This window comes from Aquarana catesbeiana, linkage group LG01, assembly GCF_042186555.1.
Source record: "Aquarana catesbeiana isolate 2022-GZ linkage group LG01, ASM4218655v1, whole genome shotgun sequence".
NCBI classification, from domain to species: domain Eukaryota; kingdom Metazoa; phylum Chordata; class Amphibia; order Anura; family Ranidae; genus Aquarana; species Aquarana catesbeiana.
Genome location: NC_133324.1, coordinates 976,631,708 through 976,657,601, shown reverse-complemented (window position 1 = coordinate 976,657,601; position 25,894 = coordinate 976,631,708). Strand labels below are relative to the sequence as shown.

General features: G+C 43.1%; 1 protein-coding gene across 1 annotated transcript in view; it reads right to left on the bottom strand.

Annotated features, from left to right (window-relative positions):
• The window catches only part of LOC141128932 (cytosolic phospholipase A2 gamma-like), a 93,079-nt gene that overhangs the window by 44,692 nt on the left and 22,493 nt on the right, over positions 1 to 25,894 (bottom strand). Inside the window, exons 4-11 of the mRNA XM_073616589.1 lie at positions 20,066 to 20,150; positions 17,073 to 17,218; positions 10,555 to 10,762; positions 9,630 to 9,738; positions 6,949 to 7,089; positions 4,360 to 4,410; positions 1,699 to 1,734; positions 166 to 195 (exon numbers count right to left, since the gene is read on the bottom strand). Of these exons, the coding sequence (XP_073472690.1) occupies positions 166 to 195; positions 1,699 to 1,734; positions 4,360 to 4,410; positions 6,949 to 7,089; positions 9,630 to 9,738; positions 10,555 to 10,762; positions 17,073 to 17,218; positions 20,066 to 20,150 (806 nt within the window). The remainder of the gene's footprint in view (positions 1 to 165; positions 196 to 1,698; positions 1,735 to 4,359; positions 4,411 to 6,948; positions 7,090 to 9,629; positions 9,739 to 10,554; positions 10,763 to 17,072; positions 17,219 to 20,065; positions 20,151 to 25,894) is intronic.

Here is a 25,894-nt window from a genome sequence, read left to right as displayed (position 1 = left end):
AAACACAATGTAACCATGTACCACAAGGAAACAATATCCATACCTGGAATTCTTAGAATCAGACTAGTAATGAGTTCTATAAACTTTTTTTTTTCCATAATAATTTGGCAAAAAAAAAGTAAATCAGTAAACATTCACACGATTTAAAAATAAAAAAATCCTTACTGCTGAAGAAGTCCATGGTTTGATCTTTTGCTGTTTGAGAAAATAAAAGATGAGTCAGTGAACGGCATTAAGAACACAAATCTAGATCTACCAAACACACAACTTATGTAGGAGGGAGGAGAACCCTGGGGAGGGAGGAGAACCCTGGGGAGGGAGGAGAACCCTGGGGAGGGAGGAGAACCCTGGGGAGGGAGGAGAACCCTGGGGAGGGAGGAGAACCCTGGGGAGGGAGGAGAACCCTGGGGAGGGAGGAGAACCCTGGGGAGGGAGGAGAACCCTGGGGAGGGAGGAGAACCCTGGGGAGGGAGGAGAACCCTGGGGAGGGAGGAGAACCCAAGGAAATGTTGAAGCAAAGCAGACCAGACATACTAGTAAAATTTAGTTGAAAAGGTTTCATTTTAAGAAAATTCCTTCCTTTTTTTGACCTTAGTGACAAGAAATGTTTGGAGGGGGGGTGGAAACATTTTCTCCAATGAAAATCTAATGCCGCATACACTGACTGGACTTTCCGTCGGAATGAACTCTGACGGTTTTTTTGACGGAGTTCCGCTGAAACAGACTTGCCTACACAAGATCACACCAAAGTCCAATTGTTTAGAACGTGATGGATGGGACTAGAAAAAAGGAAGTTCAATAGCTAGTAGCCACCCTTGCATCGTTCTTGGTCCATCAGACAAGCGGTTTTTAAGATAGGAACTAACTCAGTCGGAAAAATTTGAAACATGTTCTATTTCTAGGACCGTCAGAATTTTCTAAAGAAAGTCTGATGAAGCCCACACACAACCGGAATGTCCGACGGAATGGTTCCGTCGGCCTTTTCTGACGGAAAGTCCGGTCGTGTGTATGCGGCATAAGTTTATGGAGTTTTCCCTCAAGAGATGACATTTAATTTTTAAAACGAAATGTTAAAAAGCCAATGAAATGTGGAAGTTCTCCTGATAAACATTTCTCCAGTCATTGAATGTGCAAAGAATTTTTGTACAAACGTTCATGCAAATACTCATGAGAACATTCCTTCAAAAATCTACTGGTATATATCCAGCTTTAGCATTCGCAGCGTGTCCAGGGGTATATCTACCACAAGGCAAACAAGGACATTTTATCGGGCACCATTTTTCAGGGGGGTGGAACAGGTTTTACATAAATATAACTGATCATTGTAAGCACAAAAAAAAAAAAAAAAAAAAAAAAAAAGTTTGTTTCAACCCTCCAACTGAAACTTTGGCTGCGGGAGCGGCGCAATCTGCACTCTATCCGCATTAATGGAGGGCAGGTGAGACATCAGGGGGTTATAAAGGACTTTGTCCCTTATGTAAAAAAAACAAACAAACAAAACAATTAGCCCCCTACGCAAGGAATTTATCAGGCCTCTCATTTCTCTGTGTTGGAATATCTTCAAATCTTTGTATTTAAAACATTAACAAATCTGGAAGAGCAAGCTTATAAAATGTCATTCCTTAAGATAAAAAACGGTAAGTAATATACAGGTAGGTGATCACAGGAAGTGTGTTTGCCAAGTGGTTGACTCCTTACCTCCAGTCATGGTTCTGATCACTTTTTTGTAGGTTTCTGTAAAATACATTAGTTTACATTATCTTTAACAATATTATTAATATTAGGCAGTCTTTATTTTGTTTTTTGGAGGTGGGCATTTGTTTTCATTTTTTATTTTTCCTGGAAGCCCATTCCTGACATGACCTGCTAGCAATGCCCATAACATACCCCAGGGAGGTTTATAGAGCCTATGTGTAGTCCAGCCAATAGGAAGCGCTCCAGCGTCATCAGGGGCCGGGCTGTCTAAACTTGGAATCCATTTTACATATCTTGTACTGTCACCAGTAGGCATCCCTGATCACCAAATCCGTTACATAATGACGCTGTACTGCACTGGTGACAGTATGGGGGGGGGGGGATGATATTTTTAAAATTTTACTTTACAAAAAAAAAAAAAAAAAAAAAAAAAAAAAAAAGAAGTGTCATTTGGGAGGTATTTGTACTTTCCTGGCATTTGAGAGGAAGAAATTATATAGGCCGTTCATACAGACAAATCGATCAGTTTTCAGATCTATAACAACAGTTTGCGGACTAACTTTCCTACAGACTAAATATACACCAATTTGGGGTTTTTTTTTCACCAAAGAAAAAAAGTAGCAGAATACGTTTTGGGCTAAATTTATGAAGAAAGATTTGCAAATTAAGAAAAAAAAAAAAAGTTTCTTTCCCCTTCAGAATTCAGTTTTTCATTTAATTTAGCAAAAAAAGGAAAAAACCCAGTGGTGGTTAAATACCACCAAGAGAAAATACTATGTGGAAAAAAAAAAAAAAAAAAAAAAAGTAGTGTTTCAGACCATTTATATTGATTTGAGCGTTTAAAGCAATCCAATACACATCTGAGGATGACAACACGTGTGTTGCAAAGCATGGGACCTAATCTGTATAATGGTTCCAGATTAGCCTCTCAACCTTTTTTAGCCCCGAGGAACCCCCAAAACAATTTACAGTCCCTTACTAAAACCACTTAAGGTGATTTTAAAAAGGCTGTTTTTTTTTACCCCTCAATACAGTGGTGTGCATGAGAGATTTGGCTGTCCAGTGTCACTCTCTCCTCATTGGCTGAGAGAACAGTTGAAGGCACCAGTGCCGGGACAAGGTCATCTAGAGACCAGGGTGAACATGCCAAACTGCACCCCCTCTCCCCAAGATGTATGAGCATTATGTGTCAGCAAAACTCCCCCCCCCACAAAAACATTGAGCACTAATCTGCATGTTTACCCCCCCAGCATAAATTCCACCCTCATCACTCCTCCTCGCACTAATTACCCCCCTTTCACTTAAAATTCCCCCTTCCAGAACAATTTCCACCCCCCAAATCTACCCTCTTAGCACAAGCATCCCCACGGACAGATGACTAGTAAAGATAAAGAATGCTGGCATTGCCCGGCAATTGAAAAAAATGTTAAAGCGTAGGGTCCCCCCCAAAATCCATACCAGACCCTTATCCAAGCCCAGCAGGTCAGAAAAGGGGAGGGAATGAGCAAGCACCGCCACCTTCCTGAACTATACCAAGCCACATGCCCTCAACAGGGGGGGGGGGGGTTGCATGTTGATGGGGACAAGGGCCTTTGCCCGACAACCCTGGGCTGTGGTTGTCGGGGTCACGGGCAGGGGCCTTTTGAGATTGTTAAGCCCCCCTTTCACAAGGGGCCCCCAGATCCTTCCCCCCTATATGAATGGGTATCGGGTACATCGTACCCCTATATTCACAAAAAAAAAAAAAAAAAAAAAAAAAAAGTCAAAAAAGTAAACAAAAAGTTTGACAAGTCCTTTTGCTTTAAAAAAAAAAGTTTCCCTTGATGTAATCCATTGTCAATAATGAAGCCTGCCGGACTCGAAAAATAAAAAACGCTCTGCCTTCTGCGAGGCTACCCACCGTCAACCTCCTCTCTGCTTTGAAAGTTCTTATATAGCCAAGGGGGTGGGGCCACCCGGCTATGTCACCCAGGGGCACTGCCCCTTCTGACATAGGTGGGTGGCCCCACCCATTGCCTAAGAACTGTCCTAGTGCAAAGCGGGCATACGGCGGGTAGTCTCCCAGGAGGTTCAACATTTTTATTTTCAGGTTCGGCAGGCGTCAAAAACTGTTTGTGGTTTTTACTTTGACACTTTTTGGTGAATGTACCTGATACCCATTCACATTAGGGGGGCTGGATCTGGGGGCTCGATAAGCCCTCTGGCCGCAGACCCCGACAACCACAGCCCAGGGAAGTCGGGAAGGGGCCCTTGTCCCCATCAACATGCCTCCACCCACCCCACCGGCATGTGGCCTGGTATGGGCGGGGAGGGGGGGGAATTCTTTATCTTTAGTTTTATCAGTCAGTGGAGAAGCCTGCTGACAGGAGTCATGGTTGTTGAGGATGCAGGGGCAGCCATTTCTCCTCACAGAATTTGGATTAGTCTAAAGTTTTTCAACCGTTCCGAATGCGAATCATTCCATAACTAAATGAAATTCGTAACATAGCGAATACATCAGAAACAAAACAAATGTTTCCTTTCTGCAAATGTCTAGTAAGTAGAATGGACACAGATATTTAAGTTTTTTGTTTTTGAATTAGAGAGGGGTTGGTGGTGAGCTTTGTCAAGCTGGGAATCCCTTCTTGCAGAGGAGCTTTAAATCAGTAAACGTTGAATACCTACCTCGAACGAACAACTTCACCCAATCAGCACCAGGTGCACTGCCCCACAATCCTGCAAAAAAAAAAAAAAAAAAAAAAAAAAAAACACACACACACAAGCTAAATTAGCGCTAAATGCAATGATTATGGCAGTTCTGAATTGTAAATGAACTTTGAGCACTTAAATTTGTTATAGTCACTTACATGTTCATATTATTTTAACTACGTGTTTTCTCTCCAACTGTTAAGGACATCCGATAGAACCAAGATATATGTATATAGGCGTGGTGCCTTGCCTTTGGTTCTTTGCAGTTAAACAGCAATTTTTCAAGTCTGGACAGGTCTATCCCTAAGAGCCTGGTGGCTGATTGCTCTTGCCCGCCTCTGGAAGAATGTTCTACTTGTCAGGGCTGGAATAGTGTTGTCAGGGCCTGGAGTAACTTCTTGCTGAGCCACCTGAGATGCTGGACAGCTCCCTGACTGATTGCTTAGACCTTGCCTTGTTTCTGGCGAACCTTGAACTTTTTGCTCTTCCCAAGAACTTCCTGATTTACTTCATGTCTCTGCACTTCCCGTTAGCACAATGTGGCAATCTCCAGCCAACATCTTACACTCGTCGCTCCTGTTGCCATTCAGATCTTCATCACTCATTACTGATTATTGATCTTTGATTTGGTCCTTGACTACGCTTAAGCTTGATCCCAACCTGCAACCACTTTTTACTGACCTTTGGAGAGTTTACTGACTAAGCGTCTGCTTGTTCCCTACCTGCTATATCTGCTACTGGACCCCGGCTTGCTCACCTCCTGGTGGGGTAATCCTGAGGACCGTGACCTGGTACTAACACGCAACAAAACTTATCTCCATCATCAGGAGCTCTGGCGAATACCGGTAGTACTTTGACTCTACACCTTGGGTAAGCCTGCGTCATCTACTAGGGTGACCTGCATATTTATTCAGCTGGTCGGGTGAGCCTCTATCACTATAGCTACTGGTCTCTGAGCCTTAATTATGTAGGAGGGTCAGTCACTGGGTTATGTTTATCTGACCTCAGCCAATCTCTAGGAGGGAGGATTAGGTGGTGTGCTAGGGATATGATAAATGTTTTGGAGAATCTGATCAGAGCGCCCTCTTTGGGCCTCAGCCCCCTGGGAGGCAGCCTGCGTTACTAAAGAGATGTTATCTGGAACACGGAACCTGGACCTAAAGAAACTTTCTGGAGAACACTACCTTAGGCAGCTGGACTGGAGAAGAACCTCTGTAGGCATCTCAGGGATGCTAAGAGTAGGACATAGCAAGTAGGACCTTTTTGCCTGGAGCTCCAGGTGTGTCCGTGCTTTGAGGGTTAGACACCAGAGCTATCCACAAGGACAGTGACTGCTGGCATAGTGTCTCAGACTAGCTTTCTGCACCCCCTCCCTCAAGCAATACTTGGTCGGTACTAAAGGATTTTGCTTGAGAAAAAGGTCTACACATTTTTTGGAGTACCCTCATTCCTCTACTGCCTATGTTTAAGCACCCCCCAAAAAAAAAAAACAAAAAAAAAAAACCCCCCTTCAAAAAAATGATACGCCTAGACTGAGCCTGAATTTTGTCAGTGTGCTCTGGAACTGGTACCTGGGCTGGCAGGCTCTGGACAGTTTAGGAAGATCTTGGTTATTTCTAATCACCCCCTCCAGGGCTGAGCACTATATAGCGTAACTGACCTCAGCAGACCATCTGTACTAATCAGATTTTTTAATTAAAAACTTATAGTAGGGTAAGAATATAAAATTACACATAAAAGGGTAAAGCTATACAGTGCGTGTGCATATGATTAATTAATATTATATCTATACCCATATGTACCTTTGTGCTTGTTGATCATTGTATAAATCATTGAATATTTACCTTGGCTGTCCGTTTGTTAATTTTTCCCATTGCTGTATATATCCATTTGCATTAGGATATTGGCCTTTCATAAAAGGTTATGGCTCTACCCATCCCCTGTCACCTCATCCCATTTATCTGAGACAAAGATTTTCTCCTATGTTGTGTTAAGTTCCGACCAAACTTTGGCTGTTCAGGTGATTGGATGAATGTTTGAACTTATGCCTGTTCACTAGGAGCTGAGCATCATACGGTCCCCAAGCAAGCCATGGGTACTGACACCCGCTACACCCATAGCAACCATCGCAGTCACTGGCACATTGCTTTTATGACTGGGAATCTCCAGCCTTGCAAGTAAAGGCGCAAGAAAAGCAGTGACACCACGGCCCAGAATATGGTCACTGGCCACATTTTGTCAATGTCACTACTATCTCCACCACTTCAATTATATGGCTGATGACAGATCGGGGGAGCTGTCATACCAGTCACATGCACAGGGTTGTTCAGGTTTTTAAATTTGGCAAATCTGTGGGCAGCAGCCATCATGATTTTGGGAGGGACCAGTGACACTTAGCTCATTATGTACAGTATTTCTTTGTATGCTGCTTCTATAAAAATAGAACACAGATTTTGCTTATATAAAACTACACTAACTGAAGCTCATCGGATTTGCTGCAACGATACATTGTACAGGTAAGATTTTTTCCTTCATTAGTTAATGACCACTTGTGATTCGACTCACCTTGAAGGTAAATCAAGTTGTGTTCAGGCAGCTTCTCCAATAAACGTCCTTCTTTAAACCTACATCCCAGATGCTCGGTCTTTACATAGCTTTGGCAAGAAGGAAATCCGGACTTGTGTGGAGTGAACTCAAACCAAGCTTCTGAAATGAGAAGATTTTCCTCCAATTATTGTCAATCCAGACATGTGTCTTCGAAGGCATCGAAGAGTCACCTCTATTTCCTGTTCATTGCAAACAAGAAGTTTCCAAGTTTCAAAGGACAAGAAAAAAAAAAAAAAAAAACAAACAAATTGAGCAACTGTAAAACTGGCCACACACTAGAAGAATTTGGTTTGAAAAACCACAAAACAAAAAACAAAAAACAAAAAAAAAAAACTTAAATTCCTGGCACATGCCAGGAACATAACTGTCACATTGGTTGTGCTCTCAACCCATCCAATGGCTGCTCACATGTGCAGCATCATGGCAGCTTAAACAGAAGCCAAGATGGCAGCTTCTCTGGCTGAAAAGGATAGGAGGGCTTACTTCCACTTTAACCAAGCTGTCAAATATGGCTTTCACTCCATGCTAATGACCTGGGAGTTGATGGCACCGCCTCCCGATCTGACAGCTAATCACAGTGGTCAAGTGATGGCCAATCCTTCCCACTCCCCCAGGCATACAGATCCTATGGAGGGGTTAAGGATTTGTGAAGAGGATGTTTAAATATTGAAACCCCAATTAAACCTGCAGCACCACTCCAAGCTCCACTAGTTCAGTCACCCGGAAATTCAATTCCTGTCGGGGGTAAAAGATCACACCAGGCTCATGTTGTCCAATACTCAGAAGCATACAATGGAGAAATGGAAGCACACACACCAAGAGCCACTCAATTGCAAAATGTAACAGGAAGGGTTCGGCTCCATCCCCTTCCAAACACAGCCTTTAATGCATTTCATCTGTTCATCCGGCTTAGTCGTAGAGTTCATCTCTCCGTGGTATGCTTTTGAGGAGGTTTACCTTGTCTCCTCTGCATTAAAGGGTACAATCTTGTCATTTAAGATGCAAGAACTCCCACTGTCACATACCTGGTGGAGATTGAGCCGTAGATAGGGCTTTTCTTGCACCACTTGTCCAACACTTCTGGTAGTGACAGGAGGTCTGAGGACAGAGTGGCACAAGAGCTGGTATAACAGGCAGCACCAGCTGAGGTTTGCAGGAAGAAGATGACCATGGATCACCAGGCGACTGGAAAACAGTGACGCTTGATCAGCGGGCAGGAGCGTATCCAGGACAAAATCCAAAAGGTTAACAGCCGGGAAGCAAATGTACACAAACATAAGACAGAGTCAAGATATAGGCCAGGGTCGGTATACAGGTGGGCAGTGAGGCACAGAAGCACAAGACAGGAGCAGGGTCAGAGTACAAGCAGAGGTCACAATAGACAGGCAAGAATTCAGAGATCAGTCAAGGGCAAGCCAGGTCTTGCACGGGTAGGCAGATATAGCATGTGAAGGAAAAAAAAAAAAAAAAAAAAAAAAAAAAAAAAGGGATAGTAAAGCTTTTTTTGTTTTTTTTTTTTAAAACGTGTCATACTTGCCTCCACTGTGCAGTTCGTTTTGCACAGAGTGGCCCCGGTCCCCCTCTTCTGGGGTCCCTCAGCAGCTCTCCTGGCTCCTCCCCGCATTGAGTGTCCACGTCGGAGAAGCGCTCTCCTTGGTGGATACACGTGGGCACGCTCCTGAGTCCTGCATCTGTGTCCATTGACAGAATGCAGGACTCAGCTACGCCCCCCGGCGCCGCGTCACTGGATTTGATTGAGTGCGCTACTACCAATCTATCCAATCAGGACATGAGACACCAGCTAGAGCTGGTATGCTTGTTCCCTGCCCGAAGAATGACAGCGTTCAGGTAAGTAAAAGGGGGGGGGGGGCTGAGGGGCTGCAGCATGAGGTTTTTAACCTTAATGCATAGAATGCAACCCATGAGGGTTTACAACCCCTTTAAAACAAGAACTAGCTGAAGACTAGTCATATGCACATTCTGCCTTGTGCACACGCTAATACATTTGCGCATGAGTGCTAATGCCCATTCTGTATTGAGCCTTTGCTTATAATTATTAATATGTGCATGTAATGGACTTATGGTTCCAACCGAGCTTCTCCTACACCCACATCTGCAGGAATGACTTCATCCTGACCTTGCCAATATAAAAATGGCAAAAAAGCGCTCAACTTGGAAGAAGACTAGCCGAAGATGTCAGCAGTGGGTGAGTGAGCTCGTGGACACCACATGGCTGGAGTGGAAGTTAGCATAGTTCCGTCAAACATTTTGAAGTACTTTCATAAGATATTCATCAAAATGGTTGAATGTACTGTTGAGTTTTTTTTTAATGGAAATTCAATGCAATGTTCATTGGAAAATCTACTAGTGTACGGCCAGCTTTAGTGCTCCACTAGCTTGATAGGCAGTTTTATCTACAGCTACAAAAAGGGTCTGATTGGCAGGGCTCAACTGGATGGTATGAGCTTACCAGGGAAGGAGCTTGTAGATTCTGGCTGTAATTAAATGGGCAAAGCAGCGCATGGAGCAGAGGGATAATGACAAGACCAAGCCTGAATTAGTTTTAATTATTCTTCATTGATAGTAAAAAACTTCCTTATGGTGAAGAATTAATAAAAGGCAGTTTTGGTAAAAATCACCTAAATCATTTTCATGGATTTTATCCTGTGCTACAGCAGAGTAGATGGGATACGGGTCTTCACCATCCTCACACATCTTCTGGTGACTGGACAGCTTTTCTTCATTGATCTGGAGAAGCGAGAGGAGTATTACATAAGTAGTTTTGGTGCACCCCTAAAACTTCAGGGATATCAGTGGCACACCCCAAGGTTCATGGTCATTAGTGGTGTACCCCAAGGTTCAGTGGTATCTCCCCAAGGTTCATTGTTATTAGCGATACCTGTATATCCCAAGGTAACTGCCCTGCTTTTACTGGTTGCATCCCAAGCAACTGCTGATGTCACCAGCACATTGCCTTACATGGCCGAGTTTCCAGCCACATAAGCAAAGGGTGGGGATAGCAGCATATTATGGCCACATTTTGGCAATGTTGTAACCCCCATTCCTGCTCTCATTTATATAAAAATGTTCACAACTCTGGGGGATAGAATTTAGCTTGATGGTACCATCAAGACAAGTTCTGTAGGTCGAGTCCCTCAGATATATCCAATTAAATAAACTTGTGCAACATTTGGGCATCTACATTTCTAAGCATTTATAAGTTACTTTTGTGAACCATCAGCAAACCCCCGCAACCACTGTCCAGGGTTGTGGGGAAGTGGCCCTTGTGCTCATTAACAAGGGGACAAGGTGATTTGTTCCAAGTTAACCCCCCCCCCCCCCTTATGTTGAGGGCATGTGGCCTTGTGTGGGTTTCGGGAGGTGCACTTCTTTGAAGTTCACTAAACCCCTGCTGAACCAAGCCCAGGGCAGTTTGGCTCATCCCTAGTCCATACATATGCTTTAAATCGTTGGTACTGATAATTTCTGAGAGCAAGTCAAGTCCCCCTGAGCTAAAGGTTCTCCTGGGTTCCAAACCTTGGAGAGAAGCCGGCTTGTACTTACTCTATTCGTGACAGAGAACACAAATGTATAGGCCCAAAAATCTGTTAGAGAGAAGAAGTCTCCAAGAAATTTCTCTTTTAGCTTCTCCCACGGCTCTGTCCAGTGCCGCTCAGTCTCGGATTTCATTCGCTCACATAACCGAATCTCCAAAGCTTTCATGCGTGAAAAGTCTGACCAGTTACTTTCAGAATAGAGAGAGGACATACACCTGGAAAGTTAAAAGTAGAAGTTGGTCACAGACCGGGTCTAGTGAATTTCCATTGCAACAAGAACCTGCAATAATAATGGGACTTATTCACATACCTTAATATTTCCTGTAAAAAAGCAATTCATAACCGAGATACCGGCAAGTTAGCAACTAGATATTAGACAGACGCCCTCACCCACGTACAGTTAGTTCCCAACAGGGGTAAGTGGGGGGGGATGTGGCAATATACCCGGTATCCCGAAGATACAGTATAGCAGGACTCCACTATATTTCCCCTAGGAGGACCATAAGTCCCCTTACGGTTCTAAGACTTCCTACAGTTTTAAATGTTCTAAATGATTATTATATGCAATATCTTGTTTTGGATTTTTTTTTTTTTCAGCTTTTGCAGTCTCACTGGATGCCAATGATAGCAATGTATTCCAAGACTAATGATGCTCGGTTCCATGTCTCAAGATCTGTAACATGCAAATTTAAAAAAAAATATTAAAAAACAAAAAAAACAAAAAAAAAAGTAGAAGTTGGATGTTCGATAGGAAAGTTAGCAATTCAACATGCTTTGTTGGGATGAAAAGTCCTCTCCATTTGTTGTTTAATCACTTGACATCCTTAGGCCAGGTTAAAAACGTCCAAGACTGAGTGGTTACAGCAAGCTCATGGCTGCAGCTGCATACGTTGTCATTTTTCAGTCGTTTATTAAAAAAGTAATCCAGGAGGCTCTACTGCCTCCTAATCAATTTTACAGTCATGAGAAGGGCAGCCCCACCTTCACTGCTGCCCAAAATGGTTTACGGGCTCTCCCATTCCTCCAGGGAGCCCGAGACCACTGAAAAAAAAATGTCCAAGTAGGAGGAGATTGAATAATATCCATCCCCTGATCCCCTCTGCAAGTGATAAGGATTTCACCATTTCTAATTTTAGAGGTGTAATTTCTCAGCTACTGTAGCTGGGGAAGCAGCTAATCAAGTACGGCAGGGGAGACCTTGAGGATCTACAGTGCTTTGCAAAAGTATTCACCCCCTTGGCTTTTTGCCCATTTTGTCACATTATAGCCTTTAGTTCAATATATTTTGAATCTGAATTATATGTGTAACGAGCCCCTTGCTCGCTCGGTTCCACTCTCGACACTCCTCTGCTGCTATAGAATCAGATTGCAGATCGCAACATCTGATTGTTCAGTCATCCGATGCTCCGGGACTAGAACTACAGCTATGTGCCGTTCTAACCCAGTTGTGTAGCTCAGAACAAACACCAGGCAGAATGTAAGCAAGTTCAACCAGGAATCTTTTACTGAAAAAATACAGGCGCTTTTATACAGTAAAAGAAGTGCATACCTCCTGCTCATATTACTCTGAACATACATCTGTGACCAGAAACCTAATTAACATGGGCTAATTAACTAATCCCTTTAGACAGCTCAGACATGACCTTTAGGCCAGACTGGCCGTCTTGTAGCTCAGAAAACCCAATCAACATTATCACAATAGCAGAGTTAAACACAACCAACAATGGGGATCTAATGACTCTTAGATCCCATACTAGACTTATTTACAATGCACATTCTAGCAGGCAACAGACGGGTGGCTGGAAGCATCTAACAGTATTTGTCCCAGCATTATGAATCAGTCACTATTGCTAATATGGCAAATCCAGGGTCCCCAGAGTCTGTGTCCTGGGGGACCAGAACCGGAACCACAGTAATACCACCTCAAGGGTCCCCAGGCATACAGCTCACAGAGAGCACCGTTCCCCCAAATGCCAGGGCCCACGATTGATCGGCAAGAGGCTAGCATTCAGTCCCCTCCAAAAAAGTCTCTCTCCCAGCTAGGTCTGTCACAATATGTGATGGATCAGAACACAATAGCCCAAGTTTGTGACGTAAACTTAGGGAAAAAAAAAAAAAAAAAAAAAAAAAACCACCACACATAAAAAACTAATTTTTCAGAAAAAAAATAAATAAATAATTAGCATGTGTGCATGGATTCACCCCCTTTGTTATGAAGCCCATAAAAAGCTCTGGTGCAACCAATTACCTTCAGAAGTCGCATAATTAGGGAAATGTCCACCTGTGTGAAAAAAAAAAAAAAAAAAAAAAAAAAAAGTAAAGCCCCCTCCCCCCACTGCACTACTTGAATATGCACATCACATGTGTGAAAGCAGAAATGGTGCCACACGTGAGGCATCACCACTAGTTCTAGGGACAGACTAGGGTTTTTTTTTTTTTTATTTTTCCACATTTTGTCATGTTACAACCAAAAAAAATGTATTTTATTGTGATTTTATGTGATAGACCAAACACAAAAGTGGCACATAATTGTGAAGTGGAAGGAAAAATAAATGGTTTTCAAATTATTTTACAAATAAAAATGTGAAAAGTGTAGGGGGTACATTTGTATGGCGCCCCCCGGAGTCAATACTTTGTAGAAACACCTCTCTGCAATTACAGCTGCAAGTCTTTTTTGGGGATCTCTACCAGCTTTGCACATCTAGAGAGGGACATTTTTGTCCATTCTTCTTTACAAAATATCTCAAGTTCTGTCAGATTGGATGGAGAGTGTCTGAACAGCAATTTTCAAGTCCTGGCACAGATTCTCAATGTGATTTTAGGTCTGGACTGTGACTGGGCCTGTCTAAACATGAATATGCTTTGATCTAAACCATTCCATTGCAGCTCTGGCTGTATGTTTCGGTTCTTTGTCCTGCTGGAAGGTGAACCTCCGCCCCAGTCTCAAGTCTTTTGCAGACTCTAAAAGGTTTTCTTCTAAGATGGCCCTGTATTTGGCTCCATCCATCTTCCCATCAACTCTGACCATCTTCCCTGTCCCTGCTAAAGAAAAGCATCCCTACAACGTGATGCTGCCACCACCATGTTTCACGGTGGGGATGGTGTGTTCAGGGTGATGTGCAGTGTTAGTTTTCCACCACACATAGCGTTTTGCTTTGAGGCCAAAACGTTTAATTTTGGTCTCATCTGACCAGAGCACCTTCTTCCACATGTTTGCTGTGTCCTCCACATGGCTTCTCACAAACTGCAAACAGGACTTCTTATGGCTTTCTTCTTGTCACTCTTCCATAAAGGGCAGATTTGTGGAGAACACGACTAATAGTTGTCCTGTGGACAGATTCTCCCACCTGAGCTGTGGATCTCTGCAGCTCCTCTAGAATTACCATGGACCTCTTGGCTCTTCTCTGATGAATGCTCTCCTTGCGCGGCTGGTCAGTTTAGGTGGACGGCCATGTCTTGGTAGGTTTGCAGTTGTGCCATACTCTTTCCATTTTCCGATGATGGATTGAACAGCACTCCGTGAGATGTTCAAAGCTTGGGAGATTTTTTTTTGTACAACCTAACCCCGCTATATTACTTCACAACTTTATCCCTGACCTGACTGGTGTGTTCCTTGGCCTTCATGATTTTTTGTTCACTAAAGTTCTCCAACAAACCTGAGGGCCTCACAGAACAGCTGTATTTGTACCAAGAAAACATTACACACAGGTGGACTCTATTTACCAATTAGATGACTTCTGAAGGCAATTGGTTCCACTGGATTTTAGTTAGGGTATCAGAATAAAGGCGGCGGAATACAAATGTTCCCCACACTTTTCGCATATTTATAAAAAAATAAATAGATAGGAAACCATTTATCATTTTCCTTCCATTTCACAATTATGTGCCACATTCTGTTGGTCTATCACATAAAAAACATTTACATAATGACAAAATGTGGAAAATTGAGGGGTATTAATACTTTTTCAAGGCACTGTACGGTAGGTGGATTCAGCACCATCCGATGATGCATCTGTCCCCTGGCGCCTCTACACTGAGAACCGATTGATCCAACACCACCGACCGCTCGGTTCCCAGCTCCGTGAGTAGAAAGCTGGTGACTGTCAACCACCACACTCTGCTCTTCCCCCTCTTCGCTCACTGGAGCGCTGGGTTGTGGAGGGGCAGGAGCGGGAGGCTCAGGCTCTCAGAGAGGCTGAGCCAGGTATTGGTCTAGGGATCTGGTGGACCCCAACTCCATGGTCGTGATGATGCCGAGCCTGGACCGACTGACGTCAGCAGAAAGTGAACTTGCACCCACACTCTGCTGAAAATGGGTCACAGGAGTGAAGAACGAACTGCACTCCTGCGATCCACAAAAGTACAGCTAAACGAGCTCAGGCTGTACAGCTCCTTTCACTCCAACCTGTAAAGGCTTTTAAAGCATCAAAATAATGTTAGCTACTGTATTTTTTTTGCCATTTCATTGATGAGTGGAATTTTGACATGTTTGGTATCAATTTACTTGATGCAACCCTATTTTTTTTATAATTTTACCAAAATAAATTTGCATTGGTGTGCAGTAAAATTACATAAAGTACATAAAGTATTTAGACCCCCCTTTACCCCAAAGTGACAAAGTGAAAAACAGAATTTTAGAAATGCCTTTTTAAAACAAAAAGTAAACTGAAATCTTGCATGTACTTAAAGTGGTTGTAAAGGCAGACGGTGCATTCTATGCATTTGGAGTCGCCCCATCTCTGGCCAGCAATGTCTACGAGTGTCTCAACCATCCAGGACTCTGTCTCCCGATTGGCTGAGACTGCAGCGTTGGAGAGGGAGTGGGCCAAACCACAGCTCCATGTCTGAATAGACACACGGAGCCGCAGCTCGGTTTGGGTTCCCCCATAGTAAGCCGCTTGCTGTGGAGACACTCAACATCGGGGAGGGGCCAGGAGCACAGCAGAGGAGGATCTGGGCTGCTTTGTGCAAACCCACTGCAACATAAAAAGTATAACTTTTTTTCTCTATAAAACCCAAACAAGAGTTTACAAATCACTCTCAGTACTCAGACCCTTTATTTAGTATATTGTTGAAACACCTGTGGCAGCAATTACAGTTGAGTCTTTTTGGGGAAGACGCCACAAAATTTGCACACCTTAATTGGGGGATTTTCTGCCATTCTTTGTAAATCCTCTCAAGCTCAGTCATGTTGGATGTGGGTGGACAACCATTTTCAGGTCTTTTCAAATATGTTCGATAGTTTTGGAGTTCGGGTTCCGGATGAGCTGCTCTAGGACATTCACAGAGTTGTCCCTAAGCCACCCCTGTGTTGTCCTGGCTGTGAACTTAAGATCATGGTCCTGTTGGAAGGTGAACCTTCAGCCTAGTCTGAGGACCTGAATGCTGTGGAACAGGTTTTCATTGAAAATATCTCTGTACTTTGCTCCATTTAGCTTTCCTTCAACCCCGACCAGTCTCCCGGTCCCGGCTGCTGAAAAACACCCCCCAGAGCATGGTGCTGCCACCACCTCCACTGTTGGGACAGTATAGGGCAAGCGATGAGCGGTGCCTGGTTTCCTCCAGACATAACATTTTTGAGATGAGGTCAAACAGTTCAATATTTGTTTCATCAGACCAGAGAATTTTGTTCCTTCATACAGTCGGAGCCCTTCAAGTGCATTTTTTTGTGAACTTCAAGCAAGCTTCCATGTGTTTTGCACTGAGGAGAGGCTTCTGTCTAGCCACTCTGCCATAAAGCCCAGATTGGTGGAGGGCTGCAGTGATAGTTGTCCTTATGGAACTTTATCCCATCTCCACACAAGATACCTGAAGCTCAGTCAGAGTGACCTTTGGGTTCTTGGTCATTTCTCTTTCCAAGGACATTCTCTCTCCTGGTTGTGCCAAACTTCTTCCATTTCAGAATTACAGAGGCCATTGTGCTCTCGGGAACCTTCAGTGCAGCAGAAATAGTTTTGTAGCCTTCCCCAGATCTGTGCAATAATCCTGCCCGGGCTCTGCAGGCAATTCCTCTGACCTCATGGCTTTTGCTCTGATACAGTATGGATCGTCAGCTGTGAGGCCTTTTATAGAGGTGTGTGCCTTTCCAAATCACATCCAATCAATTTACATACATTTACCAGGAGGTGGACTTTAAGGTGTAGAAACATGTCAGCAATGATCAAGATAAATTGGAGGCATCTGGGTGGTGTTGCAAAAGGTCTGAATACTTCTGCCAATTTGATATTTGATGTTTTTCCTTTTTCATATATTTGCAAGCATTTCTAAAATTCTAAGTTTAAACTGTAGTATCAGGCTGCAATATAACAAAAACTGAAAAAAAAAAAAAAAAAAAAAAAAAAAAAAAAAAAAGTGAAAGTACTGGAATTTTCTAGAACAAAAAAAAAAAAAAAAAAATTTAAATAAAAACAGGTATGAATTTTTTTTTTTTTTTTTTTTAATTGCCTTGGGCATGAAGGGGTTACACAATAGCTGCTAGATTATAACCAATTATATAGCAAGTTGTTGAATACATAATGTATATACCATGTTGATCCAGATATCCCACCGATGTATGTAACGGCACCTAAAAGGTTGAGTTCAGCCAGTTTAGAAATCGCACCCAGAAAACCAACCATGGCACGAAATCCACCCCCAGATCCCAAGACTGCAATTACAGGAGGGTCGGCATTCTTTTGAAAAAAAATAACAGCAAGATTATTATTAAGACGTATCACTGTTAGACTATAGAATATCTATACATCTATGCTAACAAAATATAACCAAAAAGCAGCAACAGTACATGTGAGAGATAAACAACAAATCAAATGAAAAATAAAAAAAAAGTTGCGCTAAACACTAATGTGAATAAAGTCCAACTGATGTATAAATCCAACAGATCAAGGAAAAACCAGAAGTGCCGTATAAAGTGCAAAAGGAATCCAACGATCTCCTCCACCAAGTGACGTCACCAACAAAGTCAGGATGTGCTCTTACCCCGTTGGCGTTGACCCTCAATTATAGAAGGTCAAGTGCGCTTTGGGATATACCAGCTCCAGGCATCAATACGGAAGTAGTGCAGGCAGTACAAGTCTCTCCAGCCATTCCTCCCACAGCAGAATCAAAACCTCATGTCAGCCAAGCAAGTTCTCCCAGTAGCAAAACCAACAGCATCTCTCCTGCTTCCTTGGCAGACATGAGGTTTTGATTCTGCTGTGGGAGGAATGGCTGGAGAGACGTGTACTGCCTGCACTACTTCCTTTTTGATGCCTGGAGCTGATATATTCCAAACGCACTTTACCTTCCATAATAGAGGGTCCACACCATGGGGTAAGAGCACAACCTGAGTATGTTGGTGACGTCACTTGGTGGAGGATATCGTTGGATTCCTTTTGCACTTTCTACAGCACTTCTGGTTTTTCCTTGATCCATAGATCTGTTGGACTTTATTCACATTGGTGTTTATTTAGCACAATTTTTTTATTTTTCCACTTTAGGATATATAAATGGACAGTTGTAAGAAACCAATAAAAAAATCAAAACTGAATACAAGTATGGGACGAATCATCATCTGTGTGGAGCTCACATAGTACAAGGTTGAAGGGAAAGCTTGCTTATAGGAGGATCACTTTGTCAAAGGAATAGATGAATGAGAGCCGCACTCATCTCTACTGTTGCAAATACTTATTTAAATCAACAGTATAGCTGCAGCTATGATGTCTCCATCCAGAAGCCACCACTTCCTTCCTGCATTTCACCATAAATGGCTTTGGTCACAAGGGTTAGGTTGGAGTTAAGGGTTATGGGTAGCTTTTTGACTAAACAGTTTGAGGTGAAACACGTTAAAGTGGTAGTAGTTTCTGGATGGAGACCTCACGGTTGCAGCTATATCATCACGTACATGCTATAGACTGGAACATTATGGATTTGTCTCTTACAACTCCTGCCCTACGCTCCTGAAAGGAGACAGTGTGAGGACATGAGTATCGGAGTAGCTGGTGGTGTCCGCTCCTTAGGTGGGCAGAGCTGAAACTTGCAGTCCTCAGGACAGGATGCAGAAGCAGCTTGGCACCAGAACAGGAATGATTAATACTACTAATTATTAGTAATTTTGAGAATATTCCATTTTATGTAGTGCCATTAAAGATAGCTTCTCAAAAGCGCTTTACAAAGAAAAAAAAAAAAAAAAAAACAAACACCCACGAACAAAATTACGTGAAAGCTTGTCTAAAGAAAATAGTTTTTAGATTTGATTTGAAAGTTGAGAAGAGGACTCCCTGATTTTATTTGGAAAGTTGTTCCAGAGTTTTGGGGCATAGCAGGAGAAGGCTAGTCTCACATCTGGTGTAGGCAAGTAGGGGACACAAACAGAAGACCAGAATTTGAGGAGCGGAGGTTACAGGGGAGGAGTTAGTTAATAGTTCAGAGAGATAGTGGGGTGCCAAGCCATAAAGAGCCTTGTAGGTGAGCAAAGGGATCTTAAAGTCTATGCAAAACCTGACAGGTAGCCAGTGCAAGGACTCCAGAATAGGGGTAATATGAGGACTACCCGACCTAGTCAAGATTTTGGCTGTACATATTGCAGTCAATCAATAGTGGATTTAGGTACACCAGCGAGTAGAGCATTGCAGCAGTTGAGTCAGGAGAACACAAATGTATGGATCAGCTTTTCAGCTTCAGTGTATGATAGCACAGGATGCAATGTTTCTCAAGTGGAAAAAAGATGTTCTGACATTTTGTACATGTGGGTCAAAAGGTTAAACTAGCATCAAATATCACCCCTAGATTTCTTCATTTAGACTGAAGCTCAAGTACAGTGCCATCTATAGATAAGCCATCAGGCTTGGCCTTACATAATAGACATGGGGGGGTGCCAATAACCTGTTAGCTGGGGCCAGGAAGCAGTGAGCGACAGCCAGGCAGCGAGGGACCGAATTGGCAGGCAGAGCAAGTCCAGGAAGTAATCCAAGGTCAGTAAACAGCTGGAAAAATCAGTACGGAAGCAGCAATAAGAGACAAGTCCAGTCAACAGGCTGACATCAAAGTAAACTAGATAGCAAAGTTGAGGCAGAGGAGAAGTGCAAGGAGAAGTGGGGTCATGCACAAGAAGGCAAATATAGCGGATCAAGTCTCAGGGCACACAGAACAAACTAAAGACCATTTAGCAACTTCTCCCAGTGATGCCCCCCTTTAAATAGGCTGCCTGGCACCATCTGCACACCGAGCCATCACAGCACATCTGGTAGTGTCCTTTTCACCCAGTATAAGCAACAGTGGAATGCGCATGCCCCTGAGAAACTGGTTTACCTTACATATGCTGTTGATTGAAGAAAATAAAATAAATAAAGTGGAGATCAGAGTACGGCTCTCCATCTAGTCCTTATAATGGTGAGGGAAGATGGTCTTCTGAGCCAGCACCCGGTTTGTCCATTGACAGGTGGGAGGAGCAGGTCTAGAGTGGTTCTGCGGGTCTGAGATCACTTGGTCAACTTACACGTCTGTCTTGTAATCTTGACTTTGAACCACCATTAAAGACTTACCTCTCCAACATTCATGCCCAAGGATGAAAGGGTCTTCGTTACTTTTCTCTTTCTGGCCTTGATAGATAAAGTTTCCTCTTCTAATCTGTTAGTGGGGGGGGGGGGGGGGGGGGAAGTTAGAATGCAGTTAAAACTACATCAATACCGGGCACTTCTACCCCCTTCCTGCCCAGGACAATTTTCAGCTTTCAGAGCTGTCACACTTTGAATGACAATTGAGCGGTAATGGTATACTGTACTTTTTAACTAAATAAATGAAAAAAAAAGACTGAAAAATTTGAAAGAAATTTCTTAATTTGTCATTAAATTTTACAAATAAAAGTAATCACGCTGATGAGGCTGCACCGGTGGGAACTGAATTTTCTTTGGTTATAAATTTTGCAAATAAAAGTATTGTTCTTCATAGATTTAGGACAAAATGTATTCTACTACATTTCTTTCGGTGAAGAAAACCCAAATCAGTCTATAGTAGTCTACAAGAAAGTTGTAGACTCCACAAACCAGTGACTGCCCATAATGCAGGGTGCAGGGGCACAACCCCCAATCTATATGCAGGGTGCCGGACGCATGGATTCCACTGGGTTTTTTTTTTTTTGAAGAACATGATGATTAGAGCCTGAGGCACCAATTTGCTGCAAAAAAGGGTGGGCGCAGAGCACTGCACCCCCGAGCCCAACCAGTTGTGTGACAGTAGCAAGTTAAAATTTTCTATGGTCATCCCGATTCTCCTGCCGGCCAATCAGGAAGCAGTTTCTGTGACCCGATTAGCCAGGGAGAGTCTTAGAACTCCCTGGCCAATTGTGTCACATACTTCCCGTTTGCCCAGAAGGAGAATCAACAGCCTGGCTCTTCATTGCCCCCGACCCCGGAAAGGTAATACCCGGATCACTGCTCATCTCCTGCAGGGGGGGGGGGGGGGTTGGCATTATTTTGCCCCCCCCCCCCCCCCCCCATATATTAAGCACCGACCGCCACAAACTATGGCATATGCTTCTGAAAATGCATCAATCCTGATGTGCTGACATCCGATCTCATTTTAACCACTTCAGCCCCGGAAGAATTTACCCCCTTCCTGACCAGAGCACTTTTTGCGAATCGGCACTGCGTCGCTTTAACTGACAATTGCGGTCGTACGACGTGGCTCCCAAACAAAATTGACGTCTTTTTGCCCCACAAAGAGTGCTTTCTTTTGGTGGTATTTGATCATCCCTGCGATTATTTTTTGCGCTATAAACAAAATAATGGCGACAATTTTGAAAAACATGCATTTTTTACTATAATGAACATCCCCAAAAATATAAAATTTTTTCCCCTCAGTTTAGGCCGATACGTATTCTTCTACATATTTTTGGTAAAAAAAAAAAAAAGAAATCGCAATAAGAGTTTGATTGGTTTACGCAAAAGTTATAGCGTTTACAAACTAGGGGATAGTTTTATGGCATTTTTATTCATAATTTTTACTAGTAATGGCGGCAATCAGCAATTTTTATTGTGACTGCGACATTATGGCGGACATTTGACACATATTTGAGACCATTGTCATTTACACAGCAATCAGTGCTATAAAAATGCATTGATTCCTGTGTAAGTGACACTGGCAGTGAAGGGGTTAACCACTAGGGGCAGGGAGGGGTTAAATCAGTACTGGGAGTGACTTCTGTGTGTGTGTGTGTGGGGGGGGGGGGTTGGGCTGTGTGTGACAGTCACTGATCACAGCTCCCGATGACAGGGAGCAGAGATCAGTGACACTGTCACTAGGCAGAATGGGGAGATGCTGTTTACATCAGCATCTCCCCGTTCATGCTCTCCGTGAGACGATCGCGGTTATCCCCGCGGCAATTGAGTCTGCAGGACCGGCGACCCAACTCACGGAGCTCCCGGCAATGGCACGGCAGGAAATTCAAATAGACGTACCTGTACGCTCATTTGCCCAGCCGTGCCATTTTGCCGACATACCTCGGCGTGCTCCGGTCAGGAAGGGGTTAAGCAAAAACACGCCAGGACAGTACAAATACCCACCAAATTACCCTTTTTGGAAAAATAGGACAGTACAAGGTATTTAGTAAGAGGCATGGTGTTTTTTTTTTTTTGAAGCTGTAATTTTTATGGTTAAAAACACTATAAAAAACGAGGAGATGTATATATATTTATTTATATTTTTTTGACCAGTGCAGTACAGTGTCATCATATAACTGGTGTGGTGATGACCAGGGACACTGACTGTATGAAAAAAAAAAAAATTACTATTTTACATTCTGTGACCAGAGCAATACAAATGTTAATATAGTAACATGGTACTACTCTGGGGAAGTGATCAGGGTTTTTTTTTTTTTTTTTTTAAGTAATGAAAGTCAGTTGGTTTTGTTGTGGTTAGCTGCGATTGGCCACAGCTAAACACATGCTACAGATGGTGTGCGATTGACCCGGTCCTTACCACGCAATTACTGTGACCTCACCTAGCAACACAATTGTACACAATGAATGGCATGAAGGGTGGATTTAGGTCAGACTTTGACTGGGCCAAGACTAACACATGAATATTCTTTAAACTAAACCATTCCATTGTAGCTCTGGCTGTATGTTTAGGGGCGTTGTCCTGATGGAAGGTGAACCTCCGCCACAGTCTCAAGGCTTTTGCAGATTCTAACAGGTTTTCTTCTAAGATTGCCCTGTATTTGGCTCCATCCATCTTCCATAGTTACATAGTTACATAGTAGGTGAGGTTTAAAAAAGACACAAGTCCAACCTATGTGTGTGATTATGTGTCAGTATTACATTATATATCCCTGTATGTTGTGGTCATTCAGGTGATTATCTAATAGTTTCTTGAAGCTATCAATGCTCCCCGCTGAGACCACCGCCTGTGGAAGGGAATTCCACATCCTTGCCGCTCTTACAGTAAAAGAACCCTCTACGTAGTTTAAGGTTAAACCTCTTTTCTTCTAATTTTAATGAGTGGCCACGAGTCTTGTTAAACTCTCTTCTGCAAAAAAGTTTTAACCCTATTGTGGGGTCACCAGTCCGGTATTTGTAAATTGAAATCATATCCCCTCTCAAGCGTCTCTTCTCCAGAGAGAATAAGTTCAGTGCTCGCAACCTTTCCTCATAACTAAGATCCTCCAGACCCTTTATTAGCTTTGTTGCCCTTCTTTGTACTCGCTCCATTTCCAGTACATCCTTCCTGAGGACTGGTGCCCAGAACTGGACAGCATACTCCAGGTGCGGCCGGACCAGAGTCTTGTAGAGCGGGAGAATTATCGTTTTATCTCTGGAGTTGATCCCCATTTTAATGCATGCCAATATTCTGTTTGCTTTGTTAGCAGCAGCTTGGCATTGCATGCCATTGCTGAGCCGATCAGCTACTAGGACTCCCAGGTCCTTTTCCATCCTAGATTCCCCCAGAGGTTCTCCCCCCAGTCTATAGATTGCATTCATATTTTTGCCACCCAAATGCATTAATTTTACATTTTTTCTACATTGAACCTCATTTGCCATGTAGTCGCCCACCCCATTAATTTGTTCAGGTCTTTTTGCAAGGTTGCCACGTCCTGCGGAGAAGTTATTGCCCTGCTTAGCTTAGTATCATCTGCAAATACAGAGATTGAACTGTTTATCCCATCCTCCAGATCGTTTATAAACAAATTAAATAGGATTGGTCCCAGCACAGAACCCTGTGGGACCCCACTACCCACCCCTGACCATTCTGAGTACTCCCCATTTATCACCACCCTCTGAACTCGCCCTTGTAGCCAGTTTTCAATCCATGTACTCACCCTATGGTCCATGCCAATGGACCTTATCTTGTACAGTAAACGTTTATGGGGAACTGTGTCAAATGCTTTTGCAAAATCCAGATACACCACGTCTACGGGCCTTCCTTTATCTAGATGGCAACTCACCTCCTCATAGAAGGTTAATAGATTGGTTTGGCAAGAACGATTCTTCATGAATCCATGCTGATTACTGCTAATGATACCGTTCTTATTACTAAAATCTTGTATATAGTCCCTTATCCCCTCCAAGAGTTTACATACTATTGATGTTAGGCTAACTGGTCTGTAATTCCCAGGGATGTATTTTGGGCCCTTTTTAAATATTGGTGCTACATTGGCTTTTCTCCAATCAGCTGGTACCATTCCAGTCAGTAGACTGTTCATAAAAATTAGGAACAACGGTCTGGCAATCACCTGACTGAGTTCCCCAAGTACCCTTGGATGCAAGCCATCTGGTCCCGGTGATTTATTAATGTTAAGTTTCTCAAGTCTAATTTTAATTCCGTCCTCTGTTAACCATGGAGGTGCTTCCTGTGTTGTGTCATGAGGATAAACACTGCAGTTTTGGTTACTGAAGCCCCCTGATTCACTCCTGAAGACTGAGGAGAAGAATAAATTCAATACCTTCACCATCTCCCCATCCTTTGTAACCAGATGTCCTTCCTCATTCTTTATGGGGCCAATATGGTCTGTCCTCCTTTTTTACTGTTTACATACCTAAAGAATTTCTTGGGATTTTTTTTGCTCTCCTCCGCCATGGGTCTTTCATGTTCTATCTTAGCTGTCCTAATTGCACCCTTACATTTCCTGTTGCATTCTTTATAAAGTCTGAATGCTGGAGGATGATCCCTCAACCTTGTATTTTTTGAAGGCCTTCTCCTTTGCTTTTATATGCATTTTTACATTGGAGTTAAGCCATCCAGGACTTTTGTTCGCCCTTTTAAATTTATTACCCAATGGGATACATTGGCTAATGCCCTTATTTAATATGCTCTTAAAGCAAACCCATCTCTCCTCCGTATTCTTTGTTCCTAATATTTTATCCCAGTTTATTCCCATCAACTCTGACCAGCTTTCCTGTCCCTGCTGAATTAAAGCATCCCCACAACATGATGCTGCCACCACCATGTTTCACGGTAGGGATGGTGTGTTCAGGGTTATGTGCAGAGTTTTCCATCACATAGCGTTTTACTTTTAGGGCAAAAAGTTCAATTATGGTCTCATCTGACCAGTGCTTTTTACCACGTTTGGCTTCTCACAAACTGCAAATGGGACTTTTAATGGCTCTTTCAACAATTGCTTTCTTCTGGTTACTCTTTCATAAAGGGCAGATTTGTGGAGTGCACGACTTATGCCGCGTACACGCGACCGGTTTTGCCGTCGGAATAAACTCTGAAGGTTTCTGATGGAATTCCATTCAAGCGGTCTTGCCTACACACGGTCCAACCAAAGTCAGGCCGTCAAGAACGCGGTGACATACAATACTTACGACGGGGCTAGAAAAAAGGAAGTTCAATAGCCAATAGCTTCCATCTCGTGCTTGCTTCAGAGCATGCATAGTTTTTGGTCCGTTGGAACAGCATACAGACAAGCGGTTTTCCCGATAGGAATTGGTTCCATCGGAAATATTTAGAACATGTTTCATCTCTAGGTCCCTCAGAATTTGAGAAAAAAAAAAAAGTCGAGGCCTACACACGATCGGAATAGACGATGAAAAGCTTCCGTCTGACTTTTTCTGTCGGACATTCCGCTCATGTGTACGTGGCTTAATAGTTGTCCTGTGGACAGATTCTCCCACCTGAGCTGTGGATCTCTGCAGCTCCTCCAGAGTTACCATGGACCTCTTGGCTCTTCTCTGACGAATGTTCTCCTTGCCCGGCCGGTCAATTTAGTTGGACGGCCATGTCTTGGTAGGTTTGGTTTTGTCATACTTTAGAAGACACGTGCAATTAATTTTGTTCCGAATTGGTTTTGACTAAATTCAATATATTAGTTAAAATTGGGAAATATTAAAATTAACGGAAAACGCTAAACTAATTTTTCTGAAATTTGAAAA